The sequence below is a fragment of the Castor canadensis genome, chromosome 7 (genome assembly GCF_047511655.1).
Source record: "Castor canadensis chromosome 7, mCasCan1.hap1v2, whole genome shotgun sequence".
Taxonomy (NCBI): Eukaryota; Metazoa; Chordata; class Mammalia; order Rodentia; family Castoridae; genus Castor; species Castor canadensis.
The window spans coordinates 90127981-90153520 of record NC_133392.1 but is presented as its reverse complement, the minus strand read 5'-3'; the positions used below and the strand labels follow the sequence as shown (position 1 = coordinate 90153520).

General features: G+C 34.7%; 1 protein-coding gene and 1 long non-coding RNA gene across 11 annotated transcripts in view; one reads left to right on the top strand and one right to left on the bottom strand.

The window, feature by feature from the left end:
- Col24a1 (collagen type XXIV alpha 1 chain) overlaps positions 1-25540 on the bottom strand; it is a 353893-nt gene that overhangs the window by 165914 nt on the left and 162439 nt on the right. For all 10 annotated transcript variants that reach the window (XR_012449831.1, XM_074079547.1, XM_074079548.1 and 7 more), the window contains 2 exons: positions 24743-24796; positions 20879-20923 (listed from right to left, as the gene is read on the bottom strand). Coding sequence is in view for 9 of the 10 variants with exons in the window: in XM_074079547.1 (XP_073935648.1) it covers positions 20879-20923; positions 24743-24796 (99 nt within the window). In the remaining variant the exon portion in view is untranslated. The remainder of the gene's footprint in view (positions 1-20878; positions 20924-24742; positions 24797-25540) is intronic.
- Positions 1-25540, top strand: part of LOC141424872 (uncharacterized) — a 196170-nt gene that overhangs the window by 163947 nt on the left and 6683 nt on the right. The window contains exon 3 of the long non-coding RNA XR_012449833.1: positions 25217-25307. This is a non-coding gene — a long non-coding RNA (uncharacterized lncRNA). The remainder of the gene's footprint in view (positions 1-25216; positions 25308-25540) is intronic.

The following is a 25540-nucleotide window of genomic DNA, read 5'->3' as shown; positions in this document are numbered from 1 at the left end:
ATGAAAAACTGAAGAACTATTAAACAACTCAAGACCTGTGAAAAGAAAATACAAGAACTTACTGACTCCATCAAAAGGTCAAACCTGAGAATAATGGGCATTGAAGAAGGAGAAGAGGTGCAAGCAAAAGGAATGCATAATATATTCAACAAGATAATAACAGAAAATTTCCCAAATCTAGAGAAAACTATACCCACACAGGCACAGGAAGCCTCCAGAACACCAAGCAGAACTACCAAAATAGAACTACCTTATGACATATTATCATTAAAACAACAAGTACAGAGACTAGAGAAAGAAAATCAAAGGCTGTAAGAGAGAAAAAACAAATAATATACAAAGGTAACCCCATCAAAATCACAGCAGACTTCTCAACAGAAATATTAAAAGCAAGAAGAGCTTGGAGTGAGATCTTCCAGGCACTGAATGAAAATAATTTCAACCCTAGGATACTCTCCCCAGCAAAACTATCATTCAAAAGAGATAGAGTAACAAAAGTATTCCATGAAAGCAGAAACTAAAACAATGTATGACCACAAAGCCACCACTACAAAAGATTCTTTAAAGGATTCTGCACACAGAAAGTGAAACCCAACGTAACCATGAAAGGGTAGACAGTATCAAACTACAGGAAAAGAAAAAGCAAGAAAGTAGAGAGTAACATCGATTTTAGTTATACACAATCAAACCCTCAAACATCTAAGACAACTAAATGACAGGAGTCACCACATACCTATCAGTACTAACACTTAATGTGAACAGACTTAACTCCCCCATCAAAAGGCACCATTTGACAAACTGGATTAAAAAGGAAGATCCAACAATTTGTTGCTTACAGGAGACCCATCTCATTGATATAAATAAGCATAGGCTTAGGATGAAAGGTTGGAAGAAGATTTACCAAGCCAATGGCCCCTGAAAACAGGCAGGAGTAGCAATACTAATTGTGGACAAAGTAGACTTCAAACCTACATTGATCAAACAAGATAAAGAAGGACATTCCATACTAATAAAAGGAGAAATAGACCAAAAGGAAATAACAATTATCAACCTATATGCATCCCATGTCAACGTACCCAATTTCATCAAACATACCCTGAAGGACCAAAAAGACATGAAAAGAGCTTGAAACTGAACAACTCATTGCTTAATGAACAATGGGTCATTGATGAAATAAAAGAGGAAATTAAAAGGTTCCTGGAAGTCAATGAAAATGAAAACACAACCTACCAGAACCTATGGGACACAGCAAAGGCAGTCCTGAGAGGAAAGTTTATAACCATGAGTGCATATATTAAAAAGACTGAAAGATCCCAAATCAATGACCTACTGATACATCTCAAACTCCTAGAAAAACAAGAACAAGCAAATACCAAAACAAATAGAAGGAGAGAAATAATAATAAGAGCTGAAATCAATGAAATAGAAACCAAAAAGAGCTTACAAAGAATTAATGAAACAAAAAGTTGGTTCTTTGAGAAAATAAACAAGATCAATAGACCCTTGGCAAAACTGACTAATATGAGGAGAGAAAAAACCCAAATCAGTAAAATCAGGAATGCAAAAGGGGAAATAACAACAAATACCATGGAAGTCCAGGAAATCATCAGAGACTACTTTGAGAACCTATATTCAAATAAATTTGAAAATCTTGAAGAAATGGACAGATTTCTAGATACTTATGATTGTCCAAAACTGAGCCAAGATGATATTAATCACTTGAATAGATTTATAACACAAAATGAAATTGAAGCAGCAATCAAGAGTCTCGCAAAAGTGAAAAGTCCATGACCTGATGGATTCTCTGCTGAATAAATATCACACCTTTAAAGAGAACTGATACCAACCCTCCTTAAACTGTTCCACAAAATAGAAAGGAAAGGAAAGCTGCCTAACACATTTTATGAAGCCAGTATTACACTTATCCCAAAACCAGGCAAAGATACCTCCAAAAAGGAGAACTATAGGCCAATCTCCTTAATGAACATTGATGCAAAAATCCTCAATAAAATAATGGCAAACCGAATTCAGCAACACATCAAAAAGATCATTCACCATGACCAAGTTGGCTTCATCCCAGGGATGCAGGGGTAGTTCAACATATGCAAATCAATAAATGTAATAAATCACATTAACAGAAGCAAAGACAAAAACCACTGGATCATCTTAATAGATGCAGAAAAAACCTTTGATAAGATCCAACACCATTTCATGATAAAAGCACTAAGAAAACTAGGAATAGAAGGAAAGTACCTCAACATTATAAAAGCTATATATGACAAACCTACAGCCAGCATTATACTTAATGGTGAAAAACTGAAACAATTTCTCCTAAAATCAGGAATGAGACAAGGATGCCCACTATCTCCACTTCTATTCAACATAGTACTGGAATTCCTAGCCAGAGCAATTAGGCAAGAAGAGGGAATAAAAGGAATAACAGATAAAGAAACTGTCAAAATATCCCTATTTGCAGATGGTATGATCCTATACCCTAAAGACCCAAAAAACTCTACACAAAAGCTTCTAGACACCATAAACAGCTATAGCAAGGTAGCAGGATATAAAATCAACATAGAAAAATCATTAGCATTTCTATATAATAATAATGAACAAACTGAGAAAGAATATATGAAAACAATTCCATTTACAATAGCCTCATAAAAATCAAATACCTAGGAGTAAACTTAACAAAGGATGTGAATGACCTCTACAAGGAAAACTATAAACTTCTGAAGAAAGAGGTTGAGGAAGACTATAGAAAGTGGAGAGATCTCCCATGCTCATGGACTGGTAGAATCAACATAGTAAAAATGGCTATACTCCCAACAGCAACTTAGATGTTTTTTATGCAATTCCCATGAAAATCCCAATGACATTCATCACAGTGATTGAAAAGTCTACCCTAAAGTTCATTTGGAAACACAAGAGACTGCGAATAGCCAAGGCAATACTCAGTCAAAAGAACAATGCTGGAGGTTTCACGATACCTGACTTCAAACTTTATTACAAAGCAATAACAATAAAAACAGCATGGTACTGGCACAAAACCAGACATGAAGACCAGTGGAACAGAATAGAGGACCCAGATATGAAGCCGCACAACTATAACCAACTTATCTTTGACAAAGGTGCTAAAAATATACAATGGAGAAAAGACAGCCTCTTCAACAAAAACTGCTGGGAAAACTGGTTAGCAGTCTGCAAAAAACTGAAGCTAGATCCATGTTTATCACCCTATGCCAGTATTAACTCAAAATGGGTCAAGCATGTTAATATCAGACCCCATACTCTAAAGTTGGTACAGGAAAGAGTAAGAAATACTTTGGAACTAATAGTTATAGGCAAAGACTTTCTCAATTTAACCCCAGCAGCTCAGCAACTAAGAGATAGCATAGATAAATGGGACTTCATAAAACTAAAAGGCTTCTGCTCATCAAAAGAAATGGTCTCTAAATTGAAGAGAACATCCACAGAGTGGGAGAAAATATTTTCCAGCTACACATCAGATAAAGGACTGATAACCAGAATATATAGGGAACTCAAAAAACTAAACTCGCCCAAAATTAATGAACCAAGAAGGAAATGGGCAAGTGAACTAAACAGAACTTTCTCAAAAGAAGAAATTCAAATGGCCAAAAAACACATGAAAAAATGCTCACCATCTCTAACCATAAAGGAAATGCAAATCAAAACCACACTAAAATTCCACCTCACCCCCGTTAGAATAGCCATCATTAGCAACACCACTAACAACAGGTGTTGGTGAGGATGCGGGGAAAAAGGAACCCTCTTACACTGCTGGTGGGAATGTAAACTAGTACAACCACTCTGGAAAAAAATCTGGAGGCTTCTTAAAAACCTAAACATTGATCTGCCATATGATCCAGCAATGCCACTCTTGAGGATATACCCAAAAGAATGTGACACAGGTTACTCCAGAGGCACCTGCACATCCATGTTTATTGTGGCACTATTCATAATGGCCAAGTTATGGAAACAGCCAAGATGCCCCACCACTGACGAATGGATCAAGGAAATGTGGTATCTATACACAATGGAATAATACTCAGCCATGAAGAAGAATGAAATCTTATCATTTTCAGGTAAATGGATGGAATTGGAGAACATCATCCTGAGTGAGGTTAGCCAGGCCCAAAGACCAAAAATCATATGTTCTCCCTCATATGTGGACACTAGATCTAGGGCAAACACAACAAGGGGATTGGACTTTGATCACATGATGAGGCGAGAGCACACAAGGGAGGTATGAGGATAGGCAAGAAACTCGAAAAAAAAAATGGCATTTGATGTCCTCAATGCAAAGGAACTAATGCAGAAACTTTAAAGTGACAGAAACCAGTAGGAGAAGGGGACCAGAAAAGGTTAGTTTGAGTAGAATTAATTTAGAATATAACACATATGTACAGGAAAACAATGTGAGTCAACTCCCTGTATAGCTATCCTTATCTCAACTAGCAAAAACCCTTGTTCCTTCCTATTATTGCTTATACTCTCTCTTCAACAAAATTAGAGATAAGGGCAAAATAGTTTCTTCCTGGTAGCAAGGGGTTGGGGAGTTAAGGGAGGGGGTGAGGGAAGGGGGGAGAAATGACCCAAACATTGTATGCACATATGAATAAAAGAAATAAACAAAACAAATAAAGAAGGGCACTAAAAGGTGACAGAAGCATGCATAAAACATAGAAGATAATTGAAAGTAAGTATAGAAGAGATACTTGAGCTGACTTGTGGAATTGGTATTTATGAGCCAGGAAAGGTGCAAGGACATTGCAGGTAAGAAGCAGGAGCCAAGAGAACTGTCCATTGTGCTTTAGTTCCCTCCAACCAATCTGAGCAGTTTACAACACAGTTCTGCAAATCCAGGGTTTCAAGCCTCCATGCTTTGTTCTCATGCTGTTTTCCCCACTGAAATATGCTTCCATATTCTGGCTACATTACAAAAATACCATATTTTCAGACTTAAGTACATTAAGGTTCTTTAAGGTTGTACCCAGTAGCAACGAGGTTTATTAGAAAAAATTACCTTTCATTTCTTAACCTATCAGAGTTCAACATATACCTGTTGTCAGTGTATGACACATAAGACAGGTACTTATTGGTGTGAAGGAGTTTTCTGTAGGAATAGTACAAATGAAAAAGCAACTGTGATATAAAGCAAACTAGTCTAAGGACTGTAATCATGCAGACAAAGAGCTGAAAGGCTGATTGGACAGGGAAATTAGAAAAACTTCATGGTTGAGGGAGTGATTTGAGGTGGGTCTTGAAAGTTGATGCATAGCATACACTGGGTCTGGAAAAGTAAAGGTCTCTGGAGGTGGGTGAACTGAAGATCTAGATAAATTATGAGATGATTTAATGAATACTGAGTGGTCTGGTTTGGCCAGGTCACAGGAAAGATGATGGGAAGTGTGGAAAATAATTGTAGAACAGGTGAGGGAAATACTGTGGAAGGTCATAAAAGTCAGTAAAAAAATCTTACAATATACATTTGTATAGCCTAATAAACTCATTTCCCTCTCGATAATTTATTAGGTTCTGCTCCCCCTTACATATTTGGATACATCTGCATCATCTAGATGTTTCTTGAATTTAATGATGAAAAAACTGATTTCATTTCTCATGTTATCACCCAGGAACCAGAGAAATACCAATTTTTGTGAGTTTTTCCAAAATTCATCAATCAGAAAAAATTGAGCATATGAATCTTGTAACTCAGCTGCCACTATCTTTCCATCTGTATTTTAAAATGAAAAGATCACATACATGTAAAAAACTTTCTATAAAACACAAAGCTGTCTGTATTTATGATTAACTAAACCCAGACTCACTTATTTTTCCTATATTCAAAAGAAGAGAAGCTGGGCACCACTGTCTCATGCCTGCAATCCTAGCTACTCAGGAGGCAGAGATCAGGAGAATCGTGGTTCAAAGCCAGCCTGGATAAGTAGTTTGCGAGACCCTATCTGGAGAAAACCCATCACAAAAAAGGGCTGGTGGAGTGGCTCAAGGCGAAGGCCCTGAGTTCAAACTCCAGGACAGGAAAAAAAAAAAAGAGCATGTACTTTTGGACAAAACTGCTGCTAGGGGACTTCCCATCAAACTATGTATTAAAACTGATGAAAAAAAGAAGCCATTTAATAAGAAGAGGATACAAAGCAAATGCAAACTATCTCAACCTAGTGGGAAATTCAAGTCAAAATAGTAAAAGAAATATTCACTAAAACTCATTATGTGGCAATGCTTATGCATAATATTTAGAAAAATGTGAACACGTGCATAAATAGCAGATTTCATTTTTCTTGAAAATATTTCCTCATAAGATTCTTAAGTGTTTGTTAGGGAAAAATGATAAATTCCAGGAGAGTACTTTGTATACACATGTGGTCTACATATAAATGCAAATCAGTATGTTCACAATCAGTACACGAATCAACGAATGGTAACAACACAATCTGTCTGCTAATTTGAATCTATTTTCTGATTTGAAAGTAAGATTTGAAGAAATCATATTTGCATTTACTGCTTTTTTGTTAATGATAAACCACTAATGAAGCAGGATACATACAGCAGACTCAATAAAAACTGGTATACCCCAGATAAGGTATAACTTTCTACAACAGGATAGGACAAACTGCAGCATGAACGCCAAATCCTGCTGGCCATCTGTTTTTGTAAATAAATAAGATTTCACTGGGAACAGAGCCAGGCTCATTCATTGTGTATTGTCTATGGTTGCTTTCAACAGCAGAGCTGAGTAGCTATGACAGAGACCACATATCCTGAAAGCTTAAAATGCATACTATTTGGTCCTTTACAGAAGCTTACTGCTCCTTTCTACAGTATTTGTAATCCTTGAGTTTCAAATTTTAGTTCATTGGTTATGTAGGTTCGTAAAAATTTTTTTAAGAAGCAGAACCATGGAGACTTTTCACTGGTTGTATGCTCAGGTTATAACTTGGTCATCACTTTGTGTAAAAGTGATAGTGTCAACAGGTGGCTCAAAGCAATCCATTTGCTCTGGTCCTACCATTATTTCCATCAGTCCTCATTGTCTTTTAAACTGCAAGAAGTGACATATGGTCCTTCTTATACATCCTAAGCATAAAAACATTGGTAGAAATCTTCATCATTCATCGATGTTAAACATGTACATAAAAATGAGGAAAAAAGTGAAGCAGCACTAAATGCCAATTCAGACTTCAAGGAAAATCTCTTATAAACCCCTGACAACCAAAAGCTTTTGTCCCCTTCTGCAGACATTAAAGGTTCCATTTCCTCAAAAGCTGAGATGAACACTTCATGTCCTAAAAAAATGAAACTATGTTTCTATCCAAACAGAGATGGTTTCTCTATCAACACACATGTGCTTATGATATATGCCAAAACAATTTTTACTTCTTTTTCTTAGAGTATCTTATATAATAGGACTAATGTTTTGGCTAAACTATGCACATAATTATTTTTTCATTTTCTAAATCATAAGCCACTTAAGGATCAAGGTTTACTTAACTGTGTGTCTACCACTCAGTAATTATTCATGAAGTGATCTTTGAGTGACAAATAAATAAATGAAGAAAGAAGTTTTACCTGCCATTTTGGCTATAAAAATTGCAATATCCATCTAGAACACAGAAGTGTAAGTACATGATAAAGGAAAATGAGATACATATAAGTTTACTTCAAACCATAGAACAATAATCTTCAGCTGGGCACCAATGACGCACGCCTATAATCGTAGCTATTCAGGAGGCAGAGATCAGGAGGATCATGATCTGAAGCCAGCCCGGCCAAATATTTTACGAGACTCTATCTTGAAAAAACCCATCATAAAAAAGGGCTGGTGGAGTGACTTAAGGTGTAGACCCTAAGTTCAAACCCCAGTACCACAAAAAACACACAAACAATAATCTTTAAACATACTTGTATTCTGAACTTCAGTGTTCTCAGCACAAATACAGCATCATATTGAATGTGATTAAAAAAAAAAACCCTTAGGAGTAAATTCTGAAAAACCAGAAGGAAAAATTGTTTCTATCAATTTTAAAATAGTGATAAAACATATGTTTCCTTAGAAGACAAATTGCCCTAGCAACAAGTGTCCTAAATGTTCATATCTGAAAAGACTATTGCTATTTGAAATACAATATTCAATTTTAGTATTTCTCTTATTTTGATTCTTTTGAATGAGTAGTTAACTGCTATTCTAATTCAGGCCATTTGAGACAGTATTAATTTTGAAACTGATAGGCAAAACTATATGTATTTACCATGTACCGCATATCTTGAAGTCTATAAACTTTGAGGAATGACTAAATCTAGTTAACTGATATGTGTTATATCACAGTCATTTTTTGTGACGAGAACACTTGTCATCCACTCTTAGCATTTTACAAGAACATACTATATCCTCATTAGCCGTAGTCAGCATGCTGTATGATAAATATCTTGAACTTACTCTGGCTAGCTACCTATAATTTTTAATCAAGAACATCCCCTCACACTTCTCTAGCCACCCCACCCCACCCCTGGTAACCTCCATTCTAGTCTCTACTTCCAGAGATCAACTGTTTTATATTTCACATGTGAACGTGATATTTGTCTTTTTGTGCCTGATTTATTTCGCTTAACATAATGATCTCCAATTCCATCCAAGTTGTTGCAAATACACTGTATGTATATATATATATATATATATATATATATATATATGCATATATATATATATATACATTTTTTCATCTATTTATCCATTGGTGGACACCTAAGATGATTCCATATTTTGCCTATTGTGAATAGTCCTGCAATAACCATGGGAGTGCAAATATTTCCTCAACACATGGATTTTGTTTCCTTTGGATATATTCCTTGGGATTGCTGAGCCATATAGTTGTTTGATATCTAAGTTTCTGAGGAACTTCCATACTGTTTTTCATAATGGCAGTAATAATTTACATTCCAACCAACCAACAAAGGTTTCTTTTTTTCTACATTCTTCCCAATACTTGTTATCCTCTGTCTTTTTGATTAGCCATGCTAACAGGAGTGAATGGGTATTTGATTGTGGTTTTAATATTCATTTCCCTGTGTTAGTAATATTGGGCATTTTTTCACATATTTTTTTATATTTTCTTTTGATAAATGTCTACTCAGGTCTTTTGCCAATTTTTAAAATCAGGCTATTTGGTTTAATGCTACTGAGATGTAGGAGGAGTTCTTTATATATTTTGGATATTAACTCCTGAGCAATATAGGTCATGTCTTCATCTGTTGACTGTTTCCTTTGTTGTGCAGAAGCTTTTTAGTTTGATGTAATCATTTGTCTATCTTTCCTTGTGTTACCTGTGCTTACTTATTTTGTATTGGGGTTTGAACTCGGGGTTTTGTGCTTGTTAGGCAGGTGCTCTACTGCTTGAGAGAGCCCTTTTTGCTCTGGTTATTTTGGAGATAGGGTCTCACTTTTCACCCAGGCCATCCTGGATGGCAATCCTCCTATTTGAAGCTTCCCACAGTTGCTGGGATGACAGATACACACCACCACACCCTGATTTTTTCTGTTGAGAAGGGGTCTGGAAAACTTTTTGCCTGGGTTGGTCTCAAACTGTACTCCTCTTTATCTCAGCACCCCCCTAACTAGCTAGGACTACAGTTGTGAGCCACCAGTGTCTACCTTGTGCTTTTGAGATCATATATTAAACAACAGTTGCTCAGACCAATGTCATGGGGAGTCTGCCTGTGTTTTATTCCAGTAGTTTCATAGTTTTGTGTCTTATACTTAAGTATTAATTTATTTTTGATTAATTTTGTATATGGTATGAATTAATGGTCTAATTTTATTCTTTGTGGATATCCAGTTTTCCCAACATCATTTATGGAAGAGACTATATTTTTCCCATTGTGTGTGCTTGGTATCTTTGTTAAAAATCCATTTGGCTACAAACATGTAAACTGCTAGGCTGTATGTTCTATTCCATTGGCCCATGTGTACTGTTTTTATACCAGCTCTGTTACTTTGGTTACTATAGCTTTGTAGTATATTTTCAAATCAGGACGTTTAATGCCTCCTGCTTTGTTGTTTTGCTCAAAATTGTTCTATTCAGGGTCTTTTGTAGTTTTATATTTTGTATTTTATATTTTGTAGTTTTATATTGCTTTTACTATTTCTTTGAAGAAAGTCATTGGTATTATGAATAGCAATTATATTGAATATGTAGATTTCTTTGGGTAGTTTGGACATTATAACAATATTAATTTTTCTAATCCATAAACATGAGATATTATTTGACTGACTTGTAGCTTCTTCCATTTGTATCAATGTTTTGTGCTTTTCAGTATAGAAATTTTTCATGTTGGTGGCTAAATTTATTCATAAGTATTTCAATTTTTATATGTATATATACATATACATATATGTACATGTATATATATATATATATTCATACCGCCTGGAAAAAGGGACAATTTAACTACTTTCTTCATAATTTAGATACCTTTTACTTTCATACTTGCCTAATTGCTCTGACTTGGTTTTCCAGTACTATGTTGATTAGACATGGCAAGAGTGTGTATCCTTGTCTTGTTCTGGATCTTAAAGAAAAAGCTTTCAAGTCTCTCCAATTGAATACAATGTTAGCTGTGGGTTAATACTCCAGGTCTTTTATTCTACTGAGGTGCTTCCCTTCCCTTCCTAATTTGTTGAGAGTTATTAGTATGAAAGAATGGTGAATTCTGTCAAATGTTTTTTCTGCATTTATTGAAGTGATAATATTGTTTTTGTACATTATTCTGTTAACATGTTGGGTTCTTTAATTCAACATGTATTGATTTGTGTATGTCGAGCCATCCTTTCATTTCTGAAATGAATCCTTCTTGATCATGGACAACATTCCTTTTAATGTGCTATTCAATTTGGTTTGCTAGTATTTTGTTGAGGATGTTTGCATCTAGGAATATTGACATACTTTTCTTTTTTTTTCTTTTATTCTTCTCCTCCTCCTCTTCGTTCTTTATTTTAGTGGTGGTGGGGGGAGTTTTCTTCTTTGTCTTATTTTAGTATCACAGTAGTACTGGCCTTGTAAAGTGAGTTTGGAAGAATTTTTCTCTCTTCAGTTTTTTGGAAAGGTTGGGGAAGAATTTGTATTGGTTCTTTAAATGTTTGGTAGAACCAGCAGTGAGGCCACCAGGTCCTGATCTTTTCTTTGTTGAAGACATTTTACAACTGATTCAAGGTCCTGTTCATTGTTGGGTTTTTTTGTTATTTCATTTATTTTTTCAATAGGCAAGTTTTTCTTCTGTTTTTTTTTTTGTTGTTGTTGTGCTGGGGGCACACTGTGACATTTACAAAAGCTCTTACAATATATCAAATACATCATATTTGAATTCACCCCCTCCATTACTCTCCTTTATTCCCCCCTCCATTCCTGGAATAGTTTCAACAGGTTTCATTTTTCCATTTACATACATGTATATAAAGTATTTGTACCATATTCACCCTTACTTCAGATTTTTTATTTCCTCATAATTCACTCTTGGTAGGTTGTATGCATTGAGAAATTTATTTCTTGTAGGTTATCCAATTTGTTGGCATAAAATTAATAAGTCTTTTTTTAAGGTACTGGGGTTTGAATGCAGGGTTTTTGTGCTTGCTAGGCAGACATTCTATCACTTGACCCACATCTCTAGCCTTTTTTTTGCTTTAGTTGTTATTTTGATAGGATCGAGCACTTTTTGCCTAATGCCAACCTGAGATTGTGATTCTCTTAATTATACTCCACTGTAGCTGAGATTACAAGCATGAGCCACCATGGCTGGTCTGTTGAGATGGGGTAACTTTTTGTCCTGGCTGGCCTCAAACATTGACCCTTATCTCTGCCCGAGTAGCTGGGATTACAGGTGTGAGATACCATATCTGGCCCACATAATAGTCTCTTATAGCCATTTGTGTTATTGTGATATCAGTTGTACTATCTCCTTTTTTCATTTGCAATTTTATTTGAGTCTTCTTTTTTCCTTAGTCTAGCCAAAGTTTTATTTTATCTTTTCAAAAAAAACCCAATTCTTCACTTTGTTGATGTTTTCTGTTTTTTTTCTAGTCCATATCGCATTTATTTCTGTTCTGATCTTTGTTATTTCCTTCCTTCTACTAATTTTGGGTTTACCTGTTTCTTGTTTTCTAGCTCCCTAGGGTGCAACAATAGGTTATTAATTTGAGAACTTTCTCCTTTTTTGATGAGGGGTTTCTTGTTATAAACTCCCTCTTAGAACTGCCTTTCCTGTATTCCATCTTCACTTCTCTCAGGAAATTTGAAGTTTTCTCTTTTAATTTATTCATGACCTATTGGCTTGAGAGTATGCTGTTTAATTTTCATGTATTTGTGAATTTTACAAAATATGTCTTGTAATTCATTTCTATTCTTTATACCACCATGGTTAGAAAAGGCAATTGAAATGACTTAAGTCTTCTTAAATTTGTTAAAACTTGTTTTTCAGCTTAACATGATTTTTTTTCTGGAAAATGTTCCTTGTGCACTTGGGAAGAATGTGCATTCTTCAACTGCTGGAAGGAATGTTCTGTATGCTTATTAGGTCCATTTTGTGTAGAATGTAGCCTAAGTCTAATGTTTCATTGTTAATTTTCTATCTGGATGATCTATTTATTGTTAAAAGTAGAGTGTTGAAATCTCTTACTGTTGTTATATCATAGTCTGTCTCTTCAGATTTACTAAGATTGACCTTATATATTTAGGGTACATACATTTATTTATAATTATAATATGCTGTTGCTGAATTGACACTTTTATCAATATATAATGAACTTTTGGGCTCTCTTTATAGTTTTTGACTTATCTGATGTAAGTGTACCTACTCTAGGTTTTTTGATTGGAGAGCTTAATCCATTTATATTCAGGGTTATTGCAGACAGGTAAGAACTTAGTGTCATTTGCTGTCTTCTGGTTACTTTGTAGATCCTTTCTTCCTTTCTTTCTGTCTTCCTATGTGATTGAGCGATTTTCTCCATGGATATGCTTTGACTCTTTGCTTTTTAATTTTTTGCATATGTACTATAAGCTTTTGCTTAATTGTTACCATGAGGATTACAAAAACAATCTTATTGTTGGTATTAACTGATAACTTTGCTTGCAAAACAAAAACAAAAACTTCTTTTCTTTTACTTCAATCCTTAATCCATATTTTAAATTTTTATTTCACCACTAACATCTTTTTAATGCATTGTGGAACACCCTAAGTCTGGGACCACTGTGGCTGGCATGGTACTAGGCTGGAATCTTGTGGTACAGGATGCTGGCAAGTGCAAGGGCACACCCAAAGCCCCATGGCCCCTGAGGCTTGCCTGCTTCTAAGCATATCAGAGTCTAAGGCCACTGTCATCAGCTGGCAATAATACAGATTGCTTACTGCCAGCTTTGAAGAGTTATGGGTTCCCATCTGGTACCAGAGAAGGTGTGGAGGTTTGCTCCACAGGTAGGTACCAGCCTAGCGTCCGAAGCCATGGAGGTTTGCTCAGTCCTGAGTTTAACTGCACCAGCCCTGGTGCTAGGGGTCTAAGACAAAGTCCTATGCTTACTGTTCTCTCTTTCCCCCAAGTGAAAAATATCACTCTCCATCCTGTGTTTCCTGGGAATGTTTCCTGATATGTGTAATGTAAAACTGGCATTCCTACCTTCTTCAATGTATTTTTTCTCATTCTTATGCTATAACCATATAGTAGTTTCCTTAGCTCTTGTGATGTTATTTTCACGTGTGGATAGTTATATAAACTGATGTTTCTGCATGGGAACCATAGCTAGAAAATTCTATTCCACCATTTGCCTCTGTCCTCTCCTAAGAAACTACTGGTTAAAAAGGAGTACTATTGTTTACTACTCTAAGATATGACATGTGTGATAAATACCTAGTTATCTGTATCATTATGTAAGTGAAAGACATTATTCCCAATATCTTTTCCTGGAATATTTTTACCAAGTACACATTTAGTAAGAATAAAAGAAAATAATATATTAAATATAAAACAAGTCATGTAAGGTTTTATATAATCAAGGTATTCTTGGCTTTCAATGACTTTTGTGCTTTTAGCTCTAAGCACAGTATCATGTATATCACTCATTTTCCCTATAGATAAAAATTTTGCCTTTTCATCTTTATAATCATGTGAACCTTTTTTGATCTTTGTTGCTTCCCTTAATAACTATTTAAAATGATTTCATATTGGTTTATCTGTTACTAGCACTTTTTAAAGATAGCTTTTGTTTTATGATATGATGAATTTTCTGTAGTCTTCATTTCTCCATGACCTTTAGCTTTACCAGCTGTACAAGAAACTTCTGTAGAACAACAGCTAAAACAGTATTTATTATTTTCCTATAATTTAATTTGCTCATTACAAAGAGATGCCACAACTATCAGAAAAATTGTATCTCTAATACCCCAAAGAACCCAGAAATTCCTACCACTTTGTAAGTACTTCAAATGTACCTAGAAATTTGCTGATTTCATTTCCTAAGATAAATTTCTTTTGTTTGTAGTTAGAAACTATTACATCTCACTTATGAAGTAATGGTTCACTTTTCAGAAAATGGTGGGTTGGGCAGGATTATCCTTTGTAATGTCGCAAACCTTCTTAGCTCATATACACTATTATGTTCACACATTTTCTGTATCTTCCCTTTTGAGGCCCCTTTTTCATACTCCTTCTAATTTTCTATACCTTCATAGACATAATACTATAATTCACTTAATCAGATAAGTGATTCTATATATATTTTCAAAGATGATAAATGTCAAATGTGTAATCTGAAGACATAATAATTTTAACATATTGTGGTTTTAAAAAATTGCTTCTTAGACCATAAGTGGTACTTGTGGTCTCATGTGGTAATAACAAGATACCATATATTCATTAGAAATACAACTGGAAATCTTCAGCTAATTGCTAAGAGGAAGTAAGATGATGTGGAAAAGGTAGAGATATTTCCTTTGTAGTCCTGGCTCTTCTACTGTACTACCTGATTTTGGACAAGTTTTACAATTTCTCTGAAATAAAAATTTCCTTTTGTATAAAATAAGAGTAATAACTATTATTTTCCAAGGCATTCATAAGGATTGTGATATAATATATTCAAAGTATCTGACATATCATGGGTTTTCAATAAATTGTAGTTGTTTTCATCATATTCAGGTGGAAGAAATACACATTTTGTACAACCTTCTATTCCCTGAGAAAAATTACCACTCCCTGTCATAAGGAGCTAAACAGCATATTGCAGCTGTGCCATAGATATCTATAACTTAAAAACAAGAAAGAGTAGATGATATTTTAAAAGATAATGACACTGAGAGTACAGACTGTACTTAGGGGTAGAGTTTTACTTTAGCCTCTCCTGTTTGACTAAATGGTACCACCAGCTTCTGGGACCTTTCCTTAAGGAAATAGGGCTTATGATTTGAATAGGTCCTTCTAAAGTCAGCTTTCTCCTCTTAATGAAAGAAAAAATGGAATTCATTAAATAAAATAAACTTGTAGCAAACCAATTTCATGGTAATTCTACCAGAGGGCAGCAAAACTAACCACTATGCCAAGTGAGGTTTTATGTCGAGTACTTCTCCATTATTTTTCCAGTTCCTTCAAAAATCTTTCCTATTTCCAGTATAAATACATTATTTTTCCATATTCCTCAAAAACTAATAGCATTTGACAATATTTTAAAAGACAATTACCATGTTGGCTTTAGAACATTACATAGTAAAAGTTTACTTTGCTCTTTTCAAATCTTTCTAACCGTTAATTCCCAAGAATGTACTTCAAACTTTCACTTAAAGAGGACAAACTGATGATTACTTGATGCAGAGAAAAGAGTCTTGGAACTAGAGATGGAAATCTTGGGGTTTGAAATCCCAATTTGCTATTTACTAGCTGTACAATTTTGGACCCATTATATAACTTCAATAAATTTCAGTTTCATTACTTATAGAAAGGCAGTAAGAAAACTTATTTTTCAAGGATCATTTGAAGATTAAGTGAAATAATCACTATTCAATAAATAGATTTCTTTCTATTTCCTCCTATGACTTCATCTCTTGGCTTCGAATGAACTGGTTATAATCCAGCTTGGAATCAGTCTATGATTTTAATGTCTTTTAATGAAAAGTGGAATACCTGATTTAGAAGATCAATCATGTCCTTTCTTCTTCCTCTTTCTGTTCAAGAATCATTTACTATATATTAGCAAACCAGAGGATATAGTAGATTGCTCATGAAATCTTTCTAAATTGATAAGCTAAGAAATAAGTGAGGTGAAATCAAAGCAGTTTAATTATATTTCAAGAGATAAAGCAATGTGGCTAGACTGTAGGACAGTCATGAATCTCTTCAAGTGAGTAGAAATGTGGTAACTTAAAATTAACATTAAAAAAAAAAACTCAAGAATGACCACACAAATGCCTGAAACCAACTATTAAGAACAGATTTGCTTATAATGGCCCCAAACTAGAAACAATCGAAATGTCCTTAAGTTGGTGAATGGGTAAGCAAATAGTGGTGTAACTATACCATGAATATTACTTAGCAATAAAAAAGGATGAGCTGCTACGTGGATTTCAAGGACATTATGCCGAATGAAAAGAAGCTGTCTAAAAGGTTATATACTATTTAATTCCACTTACATACCATTCTCAAAGTGATAAAATTATAGTGATAGATAACAGATTAGAAGTTACCAAGAGTTAATTAGAGAGGGCAGAAATAACTGTGGATTAGTGTGCTGGAAATCTTCATGATGATGTAGCAGTTTTGCATCACGATTGGGGTTGTGTTTGCACAAAAGTATACATGTGATAAAGTGGAGAACATGCACACATAGTATACCACTGCCTGTTTCCTGTTTTAATACTGAATTCTAATTACCTATGATGTTACTGTAAAGGAAAACTACATAAGAAGCATTCATAGGACTCCTATGTATTAATTTCATACTTCCAGTGAATTTGTAATAATTTTAAATAAAAATGATATAAATTAGTAATAATATATTTAAAATTAATATTTTCAAGGACTATATGAACAAATATCTACATTTTATACTTAAAATAACAGACCACTAAAAGATCCCATCAGTCTGTTGATTTTTTTCTCAATGATGTTTCCAGGTTCCTATTATAGAAAAATGCCCATATAGTTTTGAGTATCATCAAATATAAAAGATGTCCTGCTCATAAAGAAAGGTATAAAGTCATTGTCTCTAAAATGGTAGTCCTGTTCTGTTTGCTCTTCTTCAGAAAGATGTAATGAAACTATAAAAGCACCACAAAAAGAAGCAAAGTTGGTGGATGAGAGGAAGACTAGTAATATTAAAATTCTTAGAGTCAGAGATTCTTAGAATTGGAATTATCCTTTAACATTGTATATACCAGGACATCACTGACAAATAATAAATAATTAAGTTATCAAAGACCCACTGTATGCTGGGGATTGAATAGAATCCTCTTTTATTTTTCAGCCTCTATCCATCCAATCTATCACCTCAAACAAATATATCTCAAACACATCCACTTCTCTTTATCAGCACTGCCATTGATCGTCCTGGTCCAAGACACCTTTCTCTCTCATTTTAACTACCACAGTGGCATCCTAACTGACTTGTCCTCTTCTACCGCTGCTCCTGTCAACTATGTTCTAGTGTTCCAATCTATTGCAACCACATGATCTTACAACACAAATTAAACCATGGCACTGGCTTACAATAGTTAGCAGTTTTTCCTCAACTCTAGGATCAAGTAATAAGTAATAGTCCTGACTGATTGGCTCCTACCTCCTCATAAGTAACATCTCATGTGACTCTTACCTTTGTTCATCAAGGCTGAGACAAATTTTCTTACCTCACCCTCTTTAATTTTTTGAGACAGGTTCTCACTATGTAGCTCAGGCTAGCCTGGAACTCCCCATTCTCCTATCTCACCCTTCCCAGTGCTGGTATTGTAGGTATGCACTATCACATTCAGCTCAAACTGGCTTTCTTTCAGTTCCTCAAAATAGCTGAATTTGCTTTCCCACTTAAACTATGCCTTATAACAATAAACACCACCACAATAGTTAATATTTTTCAGGTTCTTACTGTGTGACTGGCACTGTACTAAGTGTTTTATGTGCTCTGCCATATTTAAAAAGAAATTCTAGGAGGTGATTATTTTCATCCTTTTAGTACTAAGAAAACAAACATTTAGAGATCTAAAGCAAGGTAAGCAGCAAAGATGATAAATATGAGTTATTGCATAATAATGTTCTTTCTTGGCTGACTTATACCATTCTTTATGGTTATAACTCAAGTCATTTTCTCAAAACAGCCTTCTTTCCTGATCTAAATTTGGTACCCAGGCATAGTACCTTATAATTTTCCTTTTTACAGTACATAGCAGTTTATAATTATATATTTCTTTTGTGATTATTTAATGCCTGTAAATCTCCAAAAGACTATACACTTCATGTAGACAAAGGCTAAATGTTCAAAATGTGTCCAGTACAATTAGTAAATATCTTTTGAGTAAATGATTGAAAGTAGTCATCAAATCTTGTAAGGAATTGTTGAATCACCCTGTGGAAGAGCCTGTTTGAGTGTTAGAAATTCTATTGACAATACCTAACCCAAAACTCTTTCCTTATAAATTTTTATATACTGACACTTATTCTGGTCTTTTGACCAATACTAAAAAAGTGTATTTTTTCTCCTTTATAGCTCTTCAAATACTTTCATCCTAGACAATTTAAGATGGAAAGACTGTTACTTATGGTAGGATAAGTTTAGATTTACTGATAAAAATGGGGTGCTAGAATGGGGGAGATAGGTAGCATCTTTTGCAGTTATAAACTCATTTAGGACACATTTACAGAAATCAATTCTTTGTATACAGGAAATGACTGTAAGATGTATATAGACTTAAGCTATAAATCGTGCTGCTGTGACTGGCAAGCCCATCACAAATTTGGTTCTAAATAGTATAAATGTATAGAGAAACAAAGCAAACCAAAGGGACCCAACTGAAGCATTAATGACTATAAAAAGATTAGCCAAATTAAAAATTAGCTGCTGGAATGAAGTTGGACTACATCAAAATTATAAGACTGATACTGTGAGGTACAACCATATCTTCCTATATTTCCCAAGAATTTTCTTGGCCACAAAACTCTGGACCAGATAAACTGTATTTATAAGATTTGAAAATTAACAAGACAAAAAAGCTGGGAATTTCCAAGACTCCCAATTATTTTTAGGTATTTTATACTTTTAATTAACTCAACACAACTGATATTTTTAAAACAAAACCATTTATCTCACATCCTTTAAATATCAAAGCTGGGAAGATTTTTTGTTTGATAACTTATTTGATGCTTAAAGTATCTTTACAACATCCAGGCCAACGGTTGTTCAACTAATATTAAGACATCTAAGCACAGTATACCGTGGAGATTTGAATTCGGAACTCTGGGTTTAAATCTCACTTTAGCTGTGTAACTTTTCACCAGTTATTTCCTGTGCTTGTTGATCATTATGTTGAATAAGATAAGCCATGCTCTCACTCATTTGTGGGACCTAGTCTTAAAATGATGGTGATGATGATGGTGATGGGACATGAATGTGAAATGAGGACAGGAGGACAGACTGGGGGAACAATGGAAAGGGGGAGGGGGAAGGAACGGATACTGAGGGGGAAAGAGGGTCAAAATATGCTATATGTATATGTTTGAAGACAACAAACAATATAATATATATAATTTATATATGTGAAATATACATATTTCATACAAGCAACTTAACACTCAGAAATGCCAGGATGTGATTTCTTTGACTTAGAGAAAAGTAAGTTAACACAGTTGATGAGAAGTTTTGAATAACCTGATATAAATACTCCGTCGAAATGCCTTTTCTTGGCAGAAAGCTCATTTTCTGATGCTCAGGATTAACTGGCAATATCAGCGATCTCTCAAGGCTAAACAATCCTCTGCCTGTCTTTTACTAATAATTAATTGGAAAGAAGTGAGAGTGCCAGAAATATTTTCATTACGAAGGCCAGTATTTATAGTTGTTTAATTACTTAAGCTTATAAAACAACTTTGTTGAAAATTTACTGCTTTTTAAGTCATAAGATAGTCTGCAGGAATTTGCTTATTTATGTTATCAAATTATATCAATTGCTTGCGTTGTGACAATTAAACTAGCACACTATAAATAAATTTACTATACTTGTGCTAATTTACAACTATGTATTGTATATTATGTGGGTTCATTTGTTAGAGAATATTTTTGCTGACTTTCCTCATTATAGAAAATAAATTTATCTCTAACAGACCTGAACCAAACACAACACAAAGCCTTGTATTAGTACATTAATGTAAACAAACAAACTGTATTTAAAGAGAGGAATTATACTTTACAGTTTATTATCTCTTGGTTTATTCAAACCTTTCAAACTTTATGAGAACTTATCTTCAAACTATAAACTATTTTTGACCTAATAAGCCTTTTAATAATGAAAAATGTTAGGGTCAAATTTAGATTGAAGTTAATAGAACTAAAAATTGAATACCAAATATAAGAAAGAAGAAAGCGAAAGCTCCTGCGATCATAAATATAACTCACACCACACTAAATATCACGAGCTATGCTCCCCTCCCTTCTCCTTTGTATATTAGGGTTCATTTGTCAATAGAAACATATTTCTATTTGTGCAGGATAAGAATTATTCTGATTCTTGCTAACATGATTACGGCTAACAGATTACAATTAATTTAACTCCTAAAAATGCTCACAGATTATTGAAAAAAATGAAAATCATAAAATAAGCTTACGGTTTCACCAATTTTTCCAATATCTCCTTGATCTCCTACTTCTCCCTGTTGATAAGGAATATAAAATTGCAAAAATGACTATTTTCAACAAGATTACTCTTCTGTTTACATTTTATGCAATTATCTAGCCATAACCTGGAAAAAGGCAAAGAGAATTTCAGTTATTCAAAACACTGTTATAGTATTTCTATAGGTTGTGGGCTTTTCTCCATTCTCATTCAAATAGTAATAACCTAAACTATTGTCTTAACTCATTCGTTACTTTTAATAGCGTTGAAAACACTTTTAAAGTCAGGCATGGTGGTGCACACTTGTAATAGCAGCACTTGGGAGACTGAGGTGGGAGGATTATGAGTTTGATGCCACCTAATTTGCATAGGAAGTTCCAGGCCAGTCTGACTTACATAGCAAGATGCAGAGATACCGAAGGTAAGAGGCAACTTGTTTTTCAGAGAGAGAGAGGAGACTAAGAATATGAATGGAACAGAGATCCTAGGGTTCTGTGAAAGGTGGTGACCTTTAACCAACTCCCTTCCCTAGCAACTGCCAGGCCCCAGGAATAGCTACATGAGGCATGGATTTCAGTGACAGCTAGGGAGGAATGAATACTGACGATTTCCCTCCATTTCTTGAGTAACACTTAAGTGACTTAGATTCTGGTGTGATTCCAGAGAGAGGGGAGGTTATCAATAATGATTGAGATATAGTTTCTTGCTAGTTTGACTGGCTTGCAGTTGGGTTTCTCAGTTTGCAGTTGGGTTTGCAGTACAAGGATTAATTACAGTAAAGGAGAATTGATTAAGCCTTCTTTTCATAAATATTGTTCATCTATTCTCTTGAAGTTTTCAAATATAACTTGAGAAAGTTAGGTACAGTGTTTTCCAGTATGATTTCATCCACAGATAGACATACTGCTACATTAAATGATGCTTTACAATCTACATGTTCAATGTAATCCCTATCAAAATTCCAATGATATTCATCATTGTGATTGAAAAATCAACCCTAAAGTTCATATGGAAGCACAAAAGATGGCAAATAGCCAAGGCAATACTCAGCAAAAAGAGCAAGGCTGGAAGTATCACAATACCCAACTCCAAACTATACTACAAAGCAATAGCAATTAAAACAGCATGGTACTGGCACAAAAACAGATATGAAGACCAGTGGAAGCAAATGGAAGACCCAGATATGAATCCACACAGCTATGCCCACCTGATTTTTCACAAAGAGGCCAAAAATATACGATGGAGAAAAAACAGCCTCTTCAAAAACATTTCTGGGAAAACTGGTTATCTGCATACAGAAAACTGAAACCAGATCCATGTCTTTCACCCTGTACAAGTATCAACTTAAAGTGGATTAATGACCTTAATATAAGACCTGAAACTTTGAAGCTGGTGCAGAAAAGAGTAGGGAACACATTGTAATTAATAGGCATATGCAAGGACTTCCTCTGTAGAACTCAAGTGGCTCTGCAACTAAGAGAAAGGATTGACAAATGGGACTAGAAAGCTTCTGCACAACAAAAGAAGTGGATTCTAAATTGAAGAGGATGTCCACAGAATGGGGGGAAATCTTTGTCATCTATTCATATGACAAAGGATTAATAACCAGAATATGCAGGGAGCTCAAAAAACTAAACTTCCCCAAAATCAATGACTCAATGAAGAGACGGGCAAATGAACTGAACAGAGCTTTTTCAAAGAAGGAAGTCTAAATGGCCAAAAGACACATGAAGAAATGCTTAACATCCCTGGCCATAAAGGAAATGCAAATCAAAACCACGTTAAGATTTTACCTCACTCTTGTTAGAATAGCTACCATCAAGAACACAAACAACAAATGTTGGCAAGGAGTGGGGAAAAATGAACCCTCATACACTGTTGGTGGAAATGTAAGTTAGCACAACTACTATGGAAACAGTATGAAAGCTCTTCAAAGCACTAAAAATAGAACTATCACATGATCCAGTAATACCATTCCTAGGGATATAGCCGAAGGAATGCAAGTAAGGTTACAATAACGACACCCATGTTTATTGCAGCACTATTCACAATAGTCAAGCTATGGAAACAGCCAAGATGCCCCACAACTGATGAATGGATTAAGAATATGTGGTATTTCCATACAGTGGAATTTTATTTGGCCATAAAGAATGAAATTTTGTCACTTGCAGGCAAAAGGATGGAACTGGAGAACATTATCTTAACTGAAGTTAGGTTCAGAAACCAAAGGCTGCATATTTTCTCTCATATATGGAATATAGGTCTAATATAAATACAAGCAATATTGTATATGCATACAAATATATACAGAACATGTACCCAGATTGGGACTGGTATGTACAAGAGACCAAGGGAGGCGGAAAAGAAGGAAAGAAAGATAGTGAATAATAATGAATTACATCACATCTGAATAGGCAAAACACAGCAAACACACTGAAAACTGTTAAACAACACAGGATGGGGGGAGGGAAGGAAGTGCAGTGGAGGGGGTTGACTTAAGCACAATGCATGCACAGGTAAAAATCTCACTGAACAACATACGGACACCTGAACAATGAAGAACAAGAATGACAAACAGGTCACACTAAGAGGAGGGCACTAACAGGAGGGGAATAGTAAAAGCAGGAAGAAAAGAAGGTGAATGTGGTGAAAGTATATCCTATCCAAGAAAGAATACAGAATATTTAAACTTGTTGAAATCACCATAAGAAGGCGACTAAGGTAGAAAGGAGAAAGATAGAGTGGGATGAACCAATTCAGGATAAAATACATCTATACATGGAAATGTCATAATGAGATTCCATGTATAGCTATCTTAAACAGAAAATATCTTTTCCTAAAAGTGGAGGACAGGAAGGTAAAATATTCCCTGCCTAGGGGTTGGTAACAGTGGCAAGGGGAAAGATGTAAGAAAAGAGTATAGGAGGGTGGATATGGTGGCGATATAATATACTCATGTACTAAAATGGAAAAATGAGAATGGGGGAGGAGGAATAAAAGAGAATGATAGAGGGGATGAATTTAACTACGATAGATTGTACTTATCACAATGTATCCCCAGTATAACAATAATATAATAAAAATAAATTTTAAAAAAGATGCTGTAATATATTTCTTCATTAATCTCAAAAATTGCTGTTTTATTTTTCCTCAGATTTTAGCATCATAAAAATTATGAGTTTAACATAAAAAACCTTGAGCTTTGAGAAAGTTAGTAATAATGTACTGATTCTTGAAGTTTATGTATATATTTTTTTGAGACAGGATCTCACTATGTATCTCAGCCTGGCCTTGAACTTGTGATCCTCCCTCCTCAGCCTCCTGAGAGCTGGGTTTACATGCACCCACAAATACATCCAAATTAAAAATTTAGCAATTATTTTGAGCTAGTTTCTTTCAGGCCTTGATGCACTACATATTAATATGTTTCATTCTTTTATATTTGTTGTTATAAAAGATCATTCAAAACTTGGAAATAAGGTGAAACTATATGGGCAACATTCTTTTGATGAAACAAAGGTGAAAGCTAGGCAATAATTATCTAAGGAATATACTTAGGTAGATCCATTGGTCATTATTGACTAAAGAATGCAGACTTCATAAAGTGATATTAACTTGTAGATTTCTGTCCAGTAGAACAGATAACCTATAATATTATGTTTTATTGCCCTGTATCTAACCCACAAATATTCTAATATTTCTTTCTTGAATTGCCTATTTATAACTTCTCAAGTGCTCTTTGAACCATTTTTGCCATCTTCTTGGTTCCCTGTAGGCTCATTTCATATTTGAAAGTCAAAATCTTATCTTTCTGAAAATTATATTTCAAAACTAGTAACAAACTCAGGTGTTTTACCTTTAAGCCATCTGGTCCTGGTTCACCAACATACCCCTTTCGGCCTGGTTTTCCCTAGAACAGATCAGAAAAATGTTTTTGTTTTCAAAAAAGAGATCATTTTAGTTGTTTACATTTCTGAAAATTTGCTTGGGTTTATGAGAGACCATTTTTATGAAATGAAAAACTTCAGAATTATTTGATGAATGCATTTTATCATATACATTAGCCATTTATGCCATAAATACTTGAATGTCTCCTGTGTGTCAGCATACAGGTGTAGGTTGTGATGATGGAGAGAGAGCACTGAATGTATGTGCTCTCACAAAGCTCACAGTTAAGTGAGGATGACAAAATTTAAAAAGTATGACATACATGCATATGTGTGTGTGCATGTATGCACGTATATATGTAATATGTTAGGTGGTGGTGAGCACAAAAGTCAAGGAGCTAAACTACTGTGAGTTTTGTTAAAATTTTTGTTATGATTTCTAGGGAAGAAAACGTCACTGAAAAGGTGGCACCTGAGGAATGACAGGCACAAGCTGTGTGGACATCTGAAAGAAGAAGAAGATTCTGTGCAAAGGTACTCTGGCAGGCAGGAAGCTTATGAAGAATTAGAACAACAAGGAGGAGTCAGTGCAGCTGGAGAGGTGTTAGGGAACATGAGTAAGAAGATGAAATCAAAGAAGGTAGTGGGGAAATGAGGACCAGGGTAAGATAAGGCCTTGTAAGTTACTGTGAGTTATTTGGCTTTTACTCAGAGGGAGATAGGAAGCCCTACATGAGGTCTGAGGAGAAAAGTGATGTGATCTGTTT